Raw genomic sequence first — 18586 nt, forward strand, 5'->3', positions numbered from 1 at the left:
TTAGTTATTTTTATTTAAATAATCAATCGTATGCGCTTCCGAAATGTTATGCACTAAATATTGTCAACAGTTGGGACTAACAAATTTTTGATTAAGATATATTGTCACAAAAATAAAAAAAATGAAATTCTTCTAGTCCTAAAGACTACGTGTATTTGCGCGTTTCATTTCATGACAACTAATCAAACAAACACACATAGAATAAATTTGCACTTCCACCTGTACACGGTCAAATTTGATAACAGCCATTGCACTCCTCGTACAGCGTCCGATGTGTTGTTACATTTAACACTACAAAACGGAATCGTTATCAGTTCCTTCCTCGCTCGGGGTCGTCTTTTCTTTCCCACTAATGACACGGCAAACAAGAGAGAAAAAAAGCCAAACCAATAATAAGAGAAAACGAGAAAACAGAATACCCTACACTCTCAAGCACATGCACACAGCCCGAAAAAAACCCCGTAACACTGCCCGCGATCATCACCTCGCCCAGGCAGTAGCTTTGTTTTTAATAATTTTCTTTCTCAGCGCGATTTCAGTACCGTTGCGCCGTCGCGAGTAACACTCGGCATCGATTGATACGATTGTTGTTTTAGCTTTTCTGCGTTCGAAATAATTTCAGGAATCCGGCTTAAAGAAGTGAAAGGAAAGATTAAAACTTTAACGCTCCAGAGAGTGGAATAATCTGTAATATACCAAAATCGAAAAACTGTTATCGTAGAGTTAAAGTGAATTTTACCTCATGTACTTATAAAACGTACCGAGAGTGTAGAAAAACTGAGAAAAGACAACACCATTGCAGTCTGTAGAACGTTGCTGCAAAATCATCGTGTAAACAGTAAAACACCGTTCGGCAAACAGGATCAAAAGGTGCAACGCGAACCAAGCATTACTCTTTCATCGCATCCGAAACATTCCGGTTCCGTCAACAGCATTCATCCGCCGGTCAACATAACAGGATTAGTGAAGATGACTGCTGAATGCATTGAGGATTTGTATCCCACTTAATCCCACGCTACGAAGGCGTCCCACCCTTCTGTCGGATTGTTTCACGGAACAGAAAAGACGAATAGCGTGGTTTCCGTTTGTTAATTGTTTGGTAGTTCCAAAGATTAAAATCTTCATAGTGTGTGCGTGCGCGCGCGAAAGGGTGGCAACTGAGTGAGTGCGCCTGAGTGAAAGTGACCGCAAAGCATGGATAGTGAATTCACCGATTTCTTCAACCAAACCTGGAACAGTAAATTTCGAGCTGGACTCGCTGGCGATGGAGGTGCCGGTAGCAATGGTGGCGGCAGTGGCCCTGGGACAGGACCCGGAAGTGGACATGGTTTGTTTGGAGCAGCTTCCGCAGCAGCAATGGCTTCTGCTCCAAAGCTTTCTTCGAGACTAACTCAAACGCAACAACAGCAGCAGCAGCAACAACAACAACAGCAAATGTCTGCTGGTTGCAATTCTTCCGGAGGAACTTGTACAAACAACAGTTCTCTCCGGAATGACAACCTGCTTTCCGATACCCGCCTTTTTCTGAACGAAATTGCCAATAGCCATAAAAACCAGCAACAACTCCAACAGCAACATAATCAAAACAATAGAAACCTATTTACAACGGGCATTGCAGCTGCCGCAACGACTGAATTACGTGATACAAATTTAGGGCCTTTAAGAAATACCAGTAGCAGTAGTAGTACCAACCCTAGCAGTAACAGCATCAATACCAGTAGTAATAGTGTCCATAATAGTCATAGTTTTACTCGTGATACCAGAGAGTTTCCCAAGCTCAGCCATCGACTAATGCAACCATTGAACGATGCTAGCACTTCCGGTGGCCCGGCCGGCACCGGAGCGAACTCCGCAAGTAACGGCAGTTCCAGCACCGGCCGACATTCAGGGATACTGAATCAGCAAGATTTCAATGCGTTCTGTTCGTCACTGTCGGCTGCTGCGGCGGCCGCTTCGGCGGCAACCACCAGCGATCTGGCCGACAGTACAACGCCGCCACCTTCGTCGGTGGTCGGCTCCGGCAGCGGCTCGTCAACGCTCAACACTAACAATCTGCTAGCGGCGGCTGCAGCTGCCGCGGCCGCAGCTGGTGCCGAGCTGGGCGGGACAGCGAGCGATTTGCTCGGCCTGGGCGGCCATCCGCATGAGAAGAAACCGCCGAATTCAATTCGAGGTAAGTGAATGATGGTGTTGAGAAGCTGCAGAGAGGAGATTGGTAAATAATTGAAACATTGAATTTCAACGTTATTATTTTCTGCATATCATTATTTATTTTGAGTCTTTGTAGGAGTCAGTTAGCACACAACGAGAAAACTTTTCTCTCACACACACAGCACACAACGAGAAAATTTTTGTTGGGCATCTTAAACATAATTTTTTATTTGGTATTTTAATTTTCTAGGATCAAAAACCAAAATTTTGAGCACTTTAGATCAAATCAGATTAGGCTGAAATTCTACACAGGTCATCTCAGTCAAATAAACGAAATGCACATTGTCAGATCTTTAAATTCGATGATGAAATTTTTTTTCATGATACTATTGCCTACTGTGCATGTAGATCATGAGTAACAATAGTTTAAAGGTAATTTTTCGAGGTATAATTGTCCAAAGTTGTAAATGAAACTTTGTTTAACTGATTTGAATGTAGATGAATTTCTGAATTCAATGACTCCATCACAAATCATCGCAATCTGACGCCTTTAATTCCATATTCTGCAAGGCAAATTAGTATCTATGGTGTTTTTTTGGACAGAAATATTAGATGCACGTTCTTCCTAATAACCTTGTACTCTTACCTAGGGAAAGCATGTCGTATCTTGTTATAGTATCCGCGTTTTAAATATTTGAATATGTTGCTTACAACAGAAGAGTTTTGGCAATTCAATTAATATCAAACAATGGTTTGACATGTCTTGAATTGAGCCCAAGGAATGTCCTCACAATTTTTATTTCTGACAACCATCAACTTATCGAAAAAAAACCCAAAAGTTATTTGAATCTGAATTGAATTTTAGAATTTCTTCCTAGGTTCTTGATAGTTAGTGTTGGTTGTAACTGGATTACAACAATTGTTGATACTGTAACAGCAGCAAAATACACAGGTCAAAAATTATAATTTTTCGGCACGACAATGAAAATCAAATTCATGCTAATCGATAAAAAATATGCCAAAAATTCAATCGCCTATTTTTGATTTGAATGAACATTTGTACACGTATTTGATGTAGCAAACTTGATAATTTCTTAATATTTTTTTAAATTTTTTGAATAATGTTTTAAAAAGTATAGGCATAAAACTTTATTCAAAACATTGTAGTCAGATACTGGCTGAGTATGATTTTTTTATTTTTAATAGGTAAATGGTAACAAATCATGGATATGTTTCGGGAAGATAGTAGATTGTGGGGCCTATTACAAAAGACGAAGTGAGCGGCCGTCTAACCAATTTTGGTATTTCAGATGGCGAGTCGGCTGGATTTTTGGCGAGTAGCTCGTTTACGAAACTACTCGACTCGTTCGTGACACGCGTGACATCAACTACAACTAAGCATTACATTCTTAAAGTACAATTTTTACACAATACTTTTACAACTGACCAATAACAACGCCGACAACGACCACGGGCTCCACTGCATCTCTACGAGTATCACAGGATAGGATTTGTAGTGATATAAAAATGCACAGCTCTGGTAACTTTTTAGTTAATGATACTTTACGGTACGCGAATCTAAACTTCAACTGTTTTTGGGCTCTGCACACTAAATCAACACATTTAACAGCTTACTAGCGCATTTTCACAACAAATTTTGATACTTGGCAATAGTGTTTTATAAAGCAGAATAAAATTATGTGTATACTTCTGATAATTAGTCGGTTTGTATTTCGGAATTTATAATTTTACTGTAATAACGCAAACACGAAAAATAACAGCCGTCTACTCGCGTTGCACGCTTGCTTCGATCTTCTTTCTAATGACTTTCAAATCAATGTTGAAAAATTCATTCGTTCAGTTTGGCGATTTTTTTATTACTTAGTCCTGAAATTCTTTTTTAGGGAAATCGCTCCTATAATCATCTCAACACCAATATTCTTCTCACCTCTTATTAGCCGTCAAATTTTATCATTATTATTATTTTGTTTTCTAAGGAAAATTTCCGAATACTCGACTAATTCGAAAGAAAGGTCGAATATATTTATTCCTGGGTATGTGCTCTAATATCAACACATCACAAATTTGAAACAATAAGTTGTACTTGTTATACGGAATCCATTGAATTCATTGCATATTCGTGTGCCTCCACAGTAGGGCGTCCCAAAAAAATCGATGTTGAAAAAGTCAAGGAGCTCAGCCCTAAATTATAAGATAATGTTATTTATAGCATTTTTGTAGAACATTTCGACTTTCTAAAAATCGTTTTCAGGTTGCCCAAACGTGATTTATGAAAAAAATTACTCTTTTAAGCTACAAACCCATTCTTTTGCACTTTTTTCAATTCTGTTCGATTCCTACATTTTTCCCTATATTTTTTTTTGTGGGGCTGTTTTTGAATATTTTTCATGGTTCAGTTAAGCATTGCATTTAGTTTTCGACTCCCAGAGCCAATTAAACATCACAGAAAAATAAATTTTTCTAATAATTTTTAGATAAAATTCTTCAAAACACAAATAAAAAAAAGTTTGATGAAGAACTGAAATTTACATTGCAAAGCGGGATTCACGACGAAAATTTACATGAAAAAAGATACTTGATATCTTATCGGGGAGCTGAGATATTGGCATTTTTATATGTGATGGAAAACCATGCATTTTAACAAACATGTTTAATAACTGTTTTATTTTGGGAGGTAAAAAAAACAATGTTCAGAAAACAAATGCGCTTTTGGATGGGGGATAACTTAGTAGAATGTTTAAAAATTCGGAAAAATCTACGAAAAAAGTTAGAACGAAAATTGTGCTTTTTAGTGCCTTCTATTAGAAAACTCAATGTTGCACGTAATATGTAAGAGATAGAAACATAATGTCTTCAGCAAAGTTTCTTGTTTCAAGAAAACCAAAAACTTTGTCGAAGACACCATGCGTCTATCTTATTCTGATTAAAAAGTAAATTTTCTATCTCACTCATCTTTCTATATTCAAAGATGTATTTTTGAATATCCTGAAGCTTCTCCGAACATACCTTCTGGCTACAATCAACATTTCAATCACTATTTAGGAAATTATACGCACAAACGGCAAAATAAAACACTGTGCAATGGAGATATTGAGCTTTAGTGGCATTTTTGACAAAATGCATAGTTTTCCATCACATGTAAAACGTCAATATCTCAGCCACCCAATAAGATATCAAGGATCTTTTTTCATATAAATTTTTGTCTTGAATCCCGCTCTTCAGTCAAAATTTCAGTTCTTGATCAAAAACATTTTTATATGTGTTTTGAAAAGTTTTATCTAAAAATTATGAGAAAAAATCACTTTTTTGTGATGTTCAATGGGCTCTGTGAGTCAAATAATTGAATGAGATGCTGAACCAAACCATGCAAAATATTCAAAAACAACCCCACAAAAATAAAAAAATATATATAAAAATGTAGGAATCGAACAGATTTGAAAAAAGTGCAAGAGGGTGGTTTTGTAGCTTGAAAAAGTCGTTTTTTCATAAATCACGTTTGGGCAACCTGAAAACGAATTTTTAGAAAGTCGAAATGTTCTACAAAAATGCTATAAATAACATTATCTTTCAATTTAGGGCTGAGCACCTTGTCTTTTTCAACATCGATTTTTTTGGAACACCCTACTCCACAGCCTACAATAACTACACGCAAAGGTCAAGCTTTGATCAGTCAATGCGTGAAACGCATAGCGCAAGAGTTGTACAAAGAACACATTAATAGAGATGAAAATCAGAATATGTATCATATACACAAAAAACGTAATGTTTCTCTTAACTCCGGTTTAGTAGTATCGATTACTGGTTGCACTGTTTCAACGATGCCAGCTGTATGAACACCGGTTGATACTTTATAAAAGTAGTGGTTTGAAGCTGCCTATTACATTTAAAACACGCTGGAGGATCAAATGCGTTATGCCCAACGCACATACGTTGTACAGGTTCCAAATTCAATCAATAAATGCGCTAACTTCGCTCAAAAAGGATTCAGTTATGAGCACTCCAACTTATGCGTGTACTACCATGAAACATACTAGTTTTAGCAAGAAACTGGTGAAAAAACACTTAAAATGCGAACTTTTACTAAGCAGACCATTCAAACGTACACAACGTTAACCGTGCTGCCAAAGTCTCTCGTGTAATATTTCATTACAGGGTGTCACCGTGGAAGTGATACACTTTATTTATGCCATAAATTTAAAACAGATGAATTTTTCTTCTCTGGTTCTTTTTTATTGTCATTGCAGAATAATTCAGTTACAGTTCATAGAACCAGTTCAATTCAAATCTTTCGCCTTTGCATCTGATTACAGCCCGCAAACACTTCTCAAGATTATCACAACAGTGAAATACAATACCAGATTTTCACCAAACGAGTAAAAGGGTCCAAAATCATATGGTTTACTTCATCCAGCTTTGCTAGTTCATACCACCAAACGCTGAAATCTACTGGAAGTTTTTTTTTTTCAACAATCCTAAGGATACTCAAATTCCAATGAGGCAGTATGATTCTTATAATAGTTTCAAGTCATAAAGCTCTTGTTGACTAACTTTAAAAATCTCTCCGTTTATAAGATATTTTAAAATCAAAATTGTAAAATTGGAGTTTTTTTTATGAAAATATCAAGAGTATCACGGGGAATTCTAGATATACCAATGATACATATGCACATATTACTCCTCGCGTAATATTGTTGGGGTTTGCAGGTTTGCAGAAAATTATAAGCAGTTGAAACCGAAAGATTTCACTTTTTATTTGCCAAAATTTGTGTGCATGCATAAACGAAACCAAATATTCTGGCATGAAGAAGAGAGAGAGATAGTTTTCATTCTCACTGATCTATTTCTCTCTAAACGTGTTTTTTTGTTGAATATGAGCACCTCAAATCTCCCAGCTGGTCTCGAGGTACGATGCTGGCCTAACAAGCCAGTCGTCGTACGTTCGAGTCTCGGCTCGGGAGAAACTGTTAGTGTTAGTAGGATCGTAGCGCTAGCCCCGCAATTGTTCTGTGCACTTAACGGTTGGCTGCGAAGTCTGTGTATAGTAAAACAGAAGGTCGAATTCCGATACGGAATGTAGCACCAAGGCTTTGCTTTGCTTTGAGCACCTCAAAAAAAATTCCAATTTTTTGGTGTCATCCGTTAGGTAAGGATAGCCCATGAATAATTTCATAAACTTGAATTATCTACAACGATTGTTTATATTTACTGCTAGACGATTCTACCTCAAGACTTATTTTTCAAAACGGCATAAAAGTAAACCCATGCTGAATGATCTATCATCGATCATCGACTAATTTTGTTTTGAATGAAATTTTGCTCAAGTTTTTGACTTTGAAAACTGATTATTTTTTGCGGGTGGGTTTTTTTAACTCAAGAAGCCTTTGAGCTTTTTACCCTTTATCGGGCGGAGGCTAAAAAAATGTCATTATATTTTATTGTTTATTTCTGATCACTGATCATAGCTCGTAATTATGAAGCAGAAAAAAACGAAAGTTGTTGGTGGCAATATAGTTGCCACTGCCTTATAAAGGGTTAAAAACGTTGATTACATTTCTTCGGAACCTTTGATTATATAGAAGAACTCAAGAATAAATTGCAAGGAACTATAGATTCACATCATGAAAATGTATACGGTGATCTGATCTGACCTTGAGATCTTCGAATTCTAAAAGTTCTTTGGTACATTGTACGTACCTCCAAACGATATCAGGTTATTTGTTGTCTGCTGATTTTAAAATAATTGTTACAGTCAAAGGCCTGAGTTACTTTTGATAGTACCGAACATTTATTATACATTTCTAAAAGAAAATATTTATTCATACATTTCTATGGGGATAGCCGAAAATATGAAATATCAGGAATTAATTTTACATATCTTTGACAAATCTGAGGTTTTCAAAGTATTTTGTATATTTGTTATTACTAGTTTGAGTGCCTGTAATAATTTGAATATGACACATATATACTACCATGAACTATTTTTGTTTTCCCACGAACATTTGTAATTTTTAATTGCAATAATGCAATAAAATTAAACGTAGTAAAAATAGTGTGAAAATACGCAAAGCAGAAATCACTATTTTTAAAATACTAACAAAAATAGTTTTAATTCTAGACCATCCGAGTCCACCCAACTGTGCATCGGAATTGCTTTTCGTAAAACCACTCTAATGTCGCACTCAACGGAAATCACGTTGAATAGGTCGTGTGGTAATGCTGTTCTTTTCGCTTACAAAGTAAAACATTCGAGTGGTGGAGAGTTCTGCTGATATGGTCAGTATTAGCAAATGCCGCGATGTACTGACGAGCGGGCGTTGATGTCGATCGATTTTATTTTCAACTTTTTGCTGATGCATAGAATCGAATTTCCAACACTTTATTTTGTACCTTTTCACCGTACGTTGCAAGTTTTTGATTCACCCAGTCAGTGTTTGGCCGATTGTGTGACTTTTATCAGAAGCTGGTAATTGACCATCGCAATGTATGGTGCGTAGAAATCGCTACACCCATAGTAGTGCTGTCAGAACCAAAACAAACCCATTGATTCGCAGGCCAATCGCTGCCTATTTGTAGCTAATCGTGTCATTTGCCACATGAGTGGGCAATGAGTATTCCAAGCACATAATCTCCTCGACAGTTGGACGAATGAAGACATAAATGCAACATTTGTCTCTCACAGCGAAGAATGCACACCGACCGAAGGGCAGAAGAGCGGTTGGCGGCACTCAATTCATTCAACTAGTACACTAGTACCTACAACTACTACTACTGGCGCATCATTGCCGCACTAGTCAGCTACAAAGTTTCAGTTTCAATCACGTCTGCCATAACTGCATAACGGGCACACTCCCAGTAGCTGCTTTGAAGGCAGCAGCGTGCCTTTTACTAGTGTAATCTGCTTGGGCAGTTTCCTCTCCCACTTGCGGCCACACGGTGCAAAAAAGTGCATTATGCAGGCACGCCATTAGTGTTCCTTTGAATGACATCAGGCCCGCACAGAAAGACTCCCACTGGAATCAATGAAGCACTCAGGGTTGAATTCCGATCGAGTTCTTTCTACGAGACATTCTTCTGGAAATGTATTGTTTAACTACTATAATTTAATGATGGTAATCTATTGAAACAAAACTCTCCAAACGTGTGGAATTAAACCCTGCTGCACTGCCAGCAAAGAAGGTTCATCGACTCCGAGAGAAGCGGTGTAGTTCAAATATTGTACACCAGCGAACGTTACTCCATGCAATAAACATATTATTTGCATACATAGTACAATAAATTTTAAAGCCCGAGCATCACCCATTCTGCTCAATGGAAGCGCAGTGTGGACATGCAACCTCGTTCAAGCCAGCCCGCAGCACTTGATCGTCGTCATCGTCGTCGCAATGATTTGCTTCGACTTGACGCTAAAGTTGCTGTGATATCCCGGAGTGACAACGTAATAGAATCGAATCAAGATTGGGCAATAAAAGTAATTGGGAAAATGCGGAGTTCTTCTTGCATGAGAAGTACTGGCCCGCAACACCTTTACAGTTGCATACAGGGCGTGCGAAACGAAACATTCGAATTTTATTGACATACAAACAGTTTTGGGGAGCTCGATTGAAAAATCAAACAAATTCGACACTTTCATCAACATTTATAGAGACTTTACAACATTTGACAAGTCTTGATATTTGATAACGTGTAAAATCTTTTTTTTTCGCGAAAATGCCGAAACGAAACATCCATTTCTCGAAGATGTTGGACATCTGCCAGCCAGATTGCAAAAACATTAGTTCCAAATACAAGTTATATCTAGAAATATAAACATCATAAAACGACAATCAAACAGCTTCCGTCCAATGTTTCGCAATTTCGTGGAAGAAAGATGCCACAGTAGCTGGCGATCGCATACATCCACCGAAACCGCTACCGCCAGCCCATGTTCACTGCCGAACCATCAAGAATATATTAAAAGTTACTGAACAACAGACTGAAGCAATAATCATTAGTCCAAGCAGAAAAAGCACACAAAGCAGTTCCAACAGCTGGCCGCTTGTAGTAGCAAGTATGCGCGAGTAAAATGGCAGCGCCTGATCAACATCATCGTCATCATCGCACACCTCGTACCGTACGATCAGCCAAGCATCATCATTTTCACCAAAGTTCATCGACGGCCCGGACCTACCGAAACTTTGACTGGCCAAAGCCGGACGACGGCCATCGCCCAGCCGTACGAACTAAAAAAAAATGGGAAAAGATCAACGAACTCTCGCACGGCTTCGCGATCGCGTCAATTTTTTAGCGTCTGGTCGCGAGTTCAACTCAGAACGTTGTCTTGTATTTTATATTTAGCAGTTTTTTTTTCGCTGCTTCGCCGAAATTACACTCTTCGTCGCTTACCCCTGCCTTCCCACATAGCCCAGCCGGTCTGAGACCCCCGATGCGAACCGTACCGCCGTCACGTGTCTTGACGTATTATTTCTTGTACACTCAAGATTTTTTACGACTTCGGCTCCAAGCGCGGGGTTCTCACGAGGCATCTGGCGATCGCGTTTATGTTGGTTCAATACACAATCGGCTACCAGCAGCACGCGTGCTAGCGTCGTTCGAATGATAAATTGTGATGAATGCTGGGGCTTCCAAATTTTTCCTTTACCGGTGCGCGTTCGTTCTTTGCTCGCGAGAACCGAGATTGCCGCGGAAAGCGCGCATGAGACCGACTCATCCGTACAGTTCATTGACTTTGGCGAATTTTGTTTTGATTCGAGATCGCCGGCAGAAGCTGCCGCCCGGTGAATCATACGTTCACGCGGCTAGAATCGAGCGGCTTCCAACCGTCGTCATTTGCGTTAGAATGATTGACCAGTAGAAGATAATGAAACTTAACAATATAATTGGTTATCAGGAATTTTTATATTATAATGCATTTGAAGTTCTTAATCAAAAGTTCTTACTAAATAAAAACGTTGTTAATCTTACAATAAATAAGATGTATCAAAGTATGATTTCAAAATTTCGCGTCATCAACAAGATGTATATAACTTAACTCCACTGCTAATACCCGAATGTTCTGACCAAGGTTCCTTATTCCATCCATATTTTTTCAAACAAAATAATCCTATCCTATCACAAAAGGTGAGGCGAGCAATTTGACGAGACGAGCGAAATGTTGTATTAGGGAACGCGAGCGAAACTTGGCTAGCAGAAGTTTCGCAAATCATCTACTCGTCCAAAAACCAACCGACTTGCCATTTGTTATACCAAAATTTGTCGCCTCGTCTTTTCTTGTAACACATAGAGAAAGTTTGATGTTTTTGTAATGAAATTAAAATTGTAAAACTTTTCTTTTTTATAGTTTAGCTTTTTTTATTGTTTCATCTTGTTAATTGTGGGGTAAACGTCGAATTACCAAATACATAAAACGCGTTACCCTTACTGTCATTTTCATTAAAAATACCAAAAATACATTTTAGGCCATATTTTTAATGTTTCAATACCAGAGCTGGTAGCAGTCTAGAAGTGACTCGAAAAAAGGAGCTTTACAGATAAAACTCATTTTTTAAATTTCTTTTTTGAATTGTGAAAAGGTTTGTAAATTTCAAAATTTAAAAGGATTGTATTACAAAAATGAAACTAGTCCTTTTTGATGAAAAAAGAAAGAGACTTTAGAAATCTTTTGTTGAAAAAAAAAAGCTTTTTAGAGACTAGCTTTAAAATAAACACCATGTCTCTAAAAAGAGACCTGCTACCAGCCCTGCAATACCATGCGAGTTTCCGTATTTAAAAAAAAAACATTTTCACACTGATAAAAATAGCCTAATTCGAAACTACATGAAATTGAATTGCTTGTAGAAATTAACATACTCTTGGAAACCATTATTAGCATAAACAACATGAAACACTGTGAAATTATAATTTGGCGAGTATCAAATATTCCAGTTTTGAAATTTGGTAACACTGCGGCTTTTGACAAATTCAGAGTATCACGCTCATCGAAATGAATTGAAAAGTAATTAGGAACCAATTCATTTCCATAAAAATGGAACAATAAAAAAAATACGTAACTTTGTAGTAATCCAACATTTAGTACCTACAGCGCAAGCAATATTTCTGTAACAATTATTTAGTATGTTTTCGCATTTCAACTCTGTTTCTGTGTTTCTTTTATTGCAAGGTGGATGCGTGTAAAAATAGTTGAAGAAGTTTTTTATAAAACACGACCACAAGGTCAACGTAGAATTGTTACAGTCTGTCTTATATCAATGTATTTCTTGCAATAGTTTTGGGAATACGATCAATATGTTCTTATGTTGACCCTATTGAAAGAAAAATGAAAACAAATTGTGTTGAATATTGTGAAGTTATTTCATTGTGAAGAAGTAGATTTTTCAGCCACTCGCGCGTATTGTATTATTCTGTTGTCTATCTAATAGCTGTTATAGACAACTTAAAAGCTGATAAAGTGCTGACAATAGTAAAAATGCTACTGAGGTAACAACAGCCCACACGTCATGCAAATGGCAATCTGCAATGAGGAGAAATTCATTTCTTAGCGCCCCAAAATCATTCGATTGTGCGTGCATTATGCAAAACTTTTCTGCCACTCGCCGAAACATGCGGATAGTGGTGAAACTTAATTTTATGCACAGTACTACAAAAGGATATTATTTCTTCGCATGTAGTGGAACTGTTCCATTTTTCATCTCAGCCCATATATTTATCTTATATAACATGAAAACACAATTGAAAACAGGAAAAAACGCATTTTTTCTAACTAAACCAATCTGCTAACCCATGGAATGGATTCTTCTTAGTTCACTTTAGATTTCTCATGAAGTAGAATCTTTAGAAACTCACCCAAAAGCTCTAAATTTGATATTATAGTCGGGTATCTGCACTCGAAAACTCATTTATTTCAATCACCTACCTCAGAAAACAAAATCCGCGCATTGCTCTATACGGCAACAACGGGACTCGTCCAGCAGCCAGCTAAAGTTTTTTTCATCACTAGCGGGCTACTTTTTTTTTTAATCACCAAACAAAATCACTCACTACACTAAGAATACTTTAATGTTTGAAATGTTCACCTCAAATTTCCAAAAACAAGCTGAATTCGCAGGAATATATGAGATGAATTTTTAAAAAACCTAAATTTCAACTGTATGTATTGTCATCTGTTTTTACTGCGTTGAAGAAAATAAAAAGTTGCCAAATCAGTTTCTGTTGATACGAAAAAATCACACTGAAAATGTTGAATTGTTCTGGAATAATTGACATACATCGACAGCACTGCAGTGGTTACCTAGGTTACCAATTTTGCACGTAAATAACTACAGCGGATAACTCATTTCGACGGTCTGCGGCTACGTTCATTCATGATAATGTGATTCATTCATGATTAACAGTGTGATGAATATGTCGTGAGATGAATAATTGAGCAGTGATTTAACTTTTGAGATGGATATGGAAGCGTTGTTGAAAATGGTTTGTTTTACAAAATTCAGGATAAATCTAACTAGCTTTACTAAATATACAATACTGGGCAATTCCATAAGAGCATGTAAGCGTGATTTGTTTATTTGTTCAAAAATTTCGTGAAAAATTGGTGTTTAATCAGTGCATTCTTCGTGAATATCGGATTAATGAGATGAATAATGGAACAGTTCTCCTGCAATTTGATTGTCATCTACTTATTATATAATTGATGGTTTACCTGTTACGTGCCTTCAAAAGTCCTGAATGCGAATCAAAATCAAATAATGAAGTGTGCAAGTTTTGAACGAAAACGACGATATGCCAATTTTGTGACAGTTTGTTCGTTATTCGTTTTGTGAAGTAACTGCAAATCAATCACGGGTGCCGTATTTTGTTACTATGATGCTAATAGATCTTAGCAGTTAATAGCACAGTAATCTCACGATTACTGTAGTCATCAGATGTGATAAAACGTTTTTATTCCTACAATCGAAAATATTCAGTCGTCCAGGAAGGACGGTTGGTTTTAGTTTTCACGAAACTGGGGACATGCCAGCACAGAAGAAAGATCCAAGTTCTAGTGCTGTGAAAGGTTCGGTTTACTCTGCTGGTTTGTCCGCTATGAGAGGCAGCTCTGCTTTCTGATGGTCGATCCAGTTCGCAGTCAACCTCTTGCGACAGTGATCGGATACACCGTTACATACTGCTATCAACTTCTGCTATTTGCTACTGCCATCCGCTGTGGCTATCGCTACTGCTGCTACCTAGTTATAACCATCCTAGTGGCCATCCACTAGTAAACTGATTGATTTGAGAAGAAGCAAGCTCTTATATAGTCCAAAGAGTGCATTGCCGGTTAACTAGGTATAATGTCAGGGAAAGGGTAAAAGAAAATTTAGTTCGTTCTGAGACATAGAATTCTAAAATTTTGAAAGAAGTGTAATGAATGAATGAGAAGTGTAATGAATGAATGAGAAACTCATCAATTGAGCATTTAATTTGTACAGGACAATTTTTTGTTTAATTTAATATCGGATGTGATGCTAGTCGCATCTCTGTGCTATCCCCGATAGTGGGATCAAGGTACTCTTCTGATAACACAGTGGGAAACTGTTTTCATACGAAAAATTTGATGGCCGTCAGATTTTTATTCCCAAGTTGGGAGTCCCAACATCCGCTTTTATTTGTTGCCGAATTTCGCTAGAGGAAGTGCTGGCCAATGTAGGTACTGCTGATGCTGCCGTTGCCACACAAAGGTAGCTTTTCACAAAGAGAGTAGTGCCGCTACACCTACCGCTGACGCTGCTACCCCGCTACCGCTACTGCTGCTAATTAGTTAGGGCCGAGATAGTGACTATCCACTAGTAAACTGATTGGATTGAGCAGAATTAGGTTCTTATATCGCCCAAATAGCACATTCTCGGTTAAATAGGTATAATATTTTGTCGACCGCGTTAGAGAAAGCAAGCATTAAGCGACCAATAAAAGTTCGAAAACGGCGTTGCAACAAGGCTTCACAATCAAATCAATATTAGAATAGTTCTTATAATCAAATGAAGGAAATCGGATGAAAACTAAGTTTTGAACATTTCAAAGTGAACAGTTTTCGTGACGCTCTCGATGTATTCGGTTCTTCAATTTATACCCCTGCTCATGTTGCCGTAAGACGTAATTCTTAGTCAAAACGGCGTAAAATGGAACCGTGTTATTTCGAAAACTCGTGCAAAAAACGTTTTATTCAAAGAAACAGTGCAAAAAACATGTTATTACCTGAAACCGGAGAAAGACTGCAATATTTTTTTTGGGGTAATAGCATTTGTGGGACAACGAGACCTTTCATCGGGCGGTTGTTATGATCAAACCGGTCCTCAAACCATCAAATCGCAATTAAAAAAGCTGTCTACATATTATTGTTACATACACACACACACATTGAAGTCTTCCGATCTCGACGAACTGAGTCGCATGGTATATAACATTATGGGGTTTCACATGCCACATCCATTTGTAGACCGAAAGTCCTGTTTTAACCAAAATTTGCTCCGACAATATCACCGGAACCACTTGACCGATCGTGATACTGTTATCAATGGGTTCAATGAGACCAAAAGACCCCTAATTCGGAGGTTGTTGAGTTCAAATCGGTTTAGTGGTTCGTCAAGATAGACCTCAAGATTCGTTTTGTCCGAAACTTGTCCCGCAATATCTCCAGAACATCTAGACAGAACTAGGGAACGTTTACACATGTTCAACTAGACCACGAGACCTATTAATTGGCGACTGTTCGACCCAAATCGGTTTAGAGGTTGTCGAGAAACCGTCTAAATTTTGCTAACACAAAATAAACATACACACAGACATTTTTTGATCTTGACGAATTAAGTTGAATGGTATATGACACTCGACACTCCAGGTCTCGGATCGAAAAACGGGTTTCCGTGTGATCTGCATACTCTCCTTTCTATTTAAAAATCGGTGTAATTCACTCATATCACACAGTGCTTTATTTGACTGATTTCATGCTCTGAATTATTAGCGTCCTCACATTTAATTTAAGTGATTGTTCAAATAAGTTTCTATATGTTTTATCGCGCTTCTTCTAAAATGGACTATTTAGTGGTTAATCCACCTAGAAGTGATTTGAAGAGTTTATTTTTTAGGATAGTAAGATAGATAACCTGTCTTCGAAAAAGTTGTAGCAGATATACTTGAACTTTGTTGAAAATGTCAAATTTCTAACTTTTATATTTTAAGAGATATAAATAGTTTTATTTGCAATGTTCACTCACGTCATAATTTTCAACATAACTTTTTTCCATGATTCTACATACTTTATATCTTCTTTAAAATTATTAACCATACAGAAAAACATATTTTTGTCGGACATTTTACCTCGCTCTAATTCAAAATAAAAAGGTTATTTGACGTCAAAAATCTGTCCGCGTAAAATGTGGATGGCTACTTTATTATTTTTACCCTCTGCAACAACTTTTTCGAAGACACTAGCTGTCTATCGCACAGTCTCATATCTAACTGGATTAATCACTGAATCGTCCATTTTAAAAGAAGCGCAATAAAATACATGGTAACTTTTCCAAATAAAGTATATCACTAAAATTGAATGTGAGGACGCTTATACTATAGAGCACGTAATCAGCAAAATAAACACTGTGTATCGTAAGGGATTCGGTAATATATCTGGATCTTTGAAAATCTAATGACGCCAACTTCAAAATTATGACGGACTTTAACTCCTTGTGTCAAGAAATCAAACCAATTACAAAATCATCCATATTATGAAGAACCGTCGCCATGTTGGATTTCAAAATGCAATCGAAAATCGGTTCAGTTGGAACGGACTCAGTTGTAAATAACTGAAAAGTTTCTACAGCCGTGAGCTTACAGAGTCCGCTTTGACAAGCGGGTGATTCGAATACTAGTAGAAACAGGCCATTCAATTTCAGCGGACTTAAGCATTCTGCCACTAACCCTTCCATTATATAGAATGCTACAAACCTTGACAAATACCACATCTGTTTAACTGAAGAACCAAAAATGAGACAAAATCTCTTTATTTTAAGTATCGACATCTAGCGGTGGAGAGAACTCATTTCACACTCGAAATTTTACTAAGCTTATGTTCCATCCATTTAATAAATGGACTGTATGAGCTCTCGCCGCTTTTTCGCCGAGAGAATCCTTTGTTCTCCCCGGTACTGGTATAGCGAGAGTGCCTTTTCATGATAATCGTACAGTACCACCCGCATACGTGCAACGGTTTTTATGTAGATATATTTTTAATGAATTTCATTATTGCCCAAGTTGAAAACTAAATATCTTGACTAAAGACAATCATTTTTTTACATTGTACCTAATGTCGTAAGCAGTGCTGTGTATAGCGCGTCTGATATGCATTACTTGCAATGTTAGGTATAAAAAACGGTACGAGAAAAAAATATTGTCGTTGGTCGAGAAATTTGGTTTCCAAGTCCAATGAAGATATTAAAGTAAATCAACTAACAGGTTAAAATAGTTTAAACAGTCGCGAGGTGTACGATCCAAGAAAATTTGTTAAACAATGTTTGAATGGTTCAAAGATTTTCAGTTTAGTTTGATCTTTTGACGTTAATTGTGAATTGTTACTGAATTTCCGCTTTAAAGATCTCTTGAATGCGATCCTGTCTTAACTTGATTTTGATAGATTCAACTTTTCAAGATCACCATGTTGCCTGGTCATTGAAGCAAAAAAAATAATTTTTTGGTGCATGTTCAAACTATTGGAGCGAACTGTTCGAACGATGCACTGTAAAATCAATGTAGGATGGAACAGCAAAAAATAAATGCGAAAGCTTGGGCACCGATTTGCTGCAGAGTTTTGTTCGAAGTTGCATATCTGTTCTGTGCAAATACCTTTTGACAAATACAAGTTCCTCTTACAATAAAACAGACCATAGGGACACTCAGTAACACCTCTCCTAGAAATTGTAATTAGTGATTATATTGGCCGGAGGCATTGAGGTTTGGAGCAGTAAGTGTAAAAAGGAAGGGTAAAAAAGCATACACAGAAGCACGAGTTATAATAATCGTGTTACTTACTCTCAATATCGGTGATGTTAATAATAGCAGTATACACACTAAACAATACACTAAACACCCGGGCGATATCACAGAAAATCCATACAGGAATATATATAGACGTCTTACTTCAGTATTTATGCTGTTCTGATGGCAACTGGAATAGTGTTACGAATTCGATTATTAAATGCTTAATTGTCCTTTTTGCTCACCCCCATTACGCAAGAAAAAAGCAAGACTGGAATTATAAACGATTAGATTCAATAAGATGCGTGATTCAAAAGTCAATATATTTTACCTCAACAGGTTGAACAGCAAGTTCAAGAGTCCGTCCTCTTGCTTCTGACCTTTCAAGGTTACAAACGCGTTCTGTTCTGACGCT

General features: G+C 37.3%; 1 protein-coding gene across 9 annotated transcripts in view; it reads left to right on the forward strand.

Annotated features, from left to right (window-relative positions):
- Window positions 1–18586, forward strand: part of LOC129732749 (probable nuclear hormone receptor HR3) — a 511429-nt gene that overhangs the window by 448187 nt on the left and 44656 nt on the right. For 4 of the 9 annotated variants that reach the window (XM_055693927.1, XM_055693930.1, XM_055693932.1 and 1 more), the window contains one exon: window positions 623–2173. The exons of 4 other annotated variants lie outside the window; for them this stretch is intronic. In XM_055693927.1, the coding sequence (XP_055549902.1) occupies window positions 1195–2173 (979 nt within the window). In that variant the 5' untranslated portion in view covers window positions 623–1194. Of the gene's footprint in view, window positions 1–596; window positions 2174–18586 lie in introns of all 9 variants that reach the window. One more of the 9 variants, XM_055693928.1, reaches the window with a different exon arrangement.

This window comes from Wyeomyia smithii, chromosome 3, assembly GCF_029784165.1.
Source record: "Wyeomyia smithii strain HCP4-BCI-WySm-NY-G18 chromosome 3, ASM2978416v1, whole genome shotgun sequence".
NCBI classification, from domain to species: Eukaryota; Metazoa; Arthropoda; class Insecta; order Diptera; family Culicidae; genus Wyeomyia; species Wyeomyia smithii.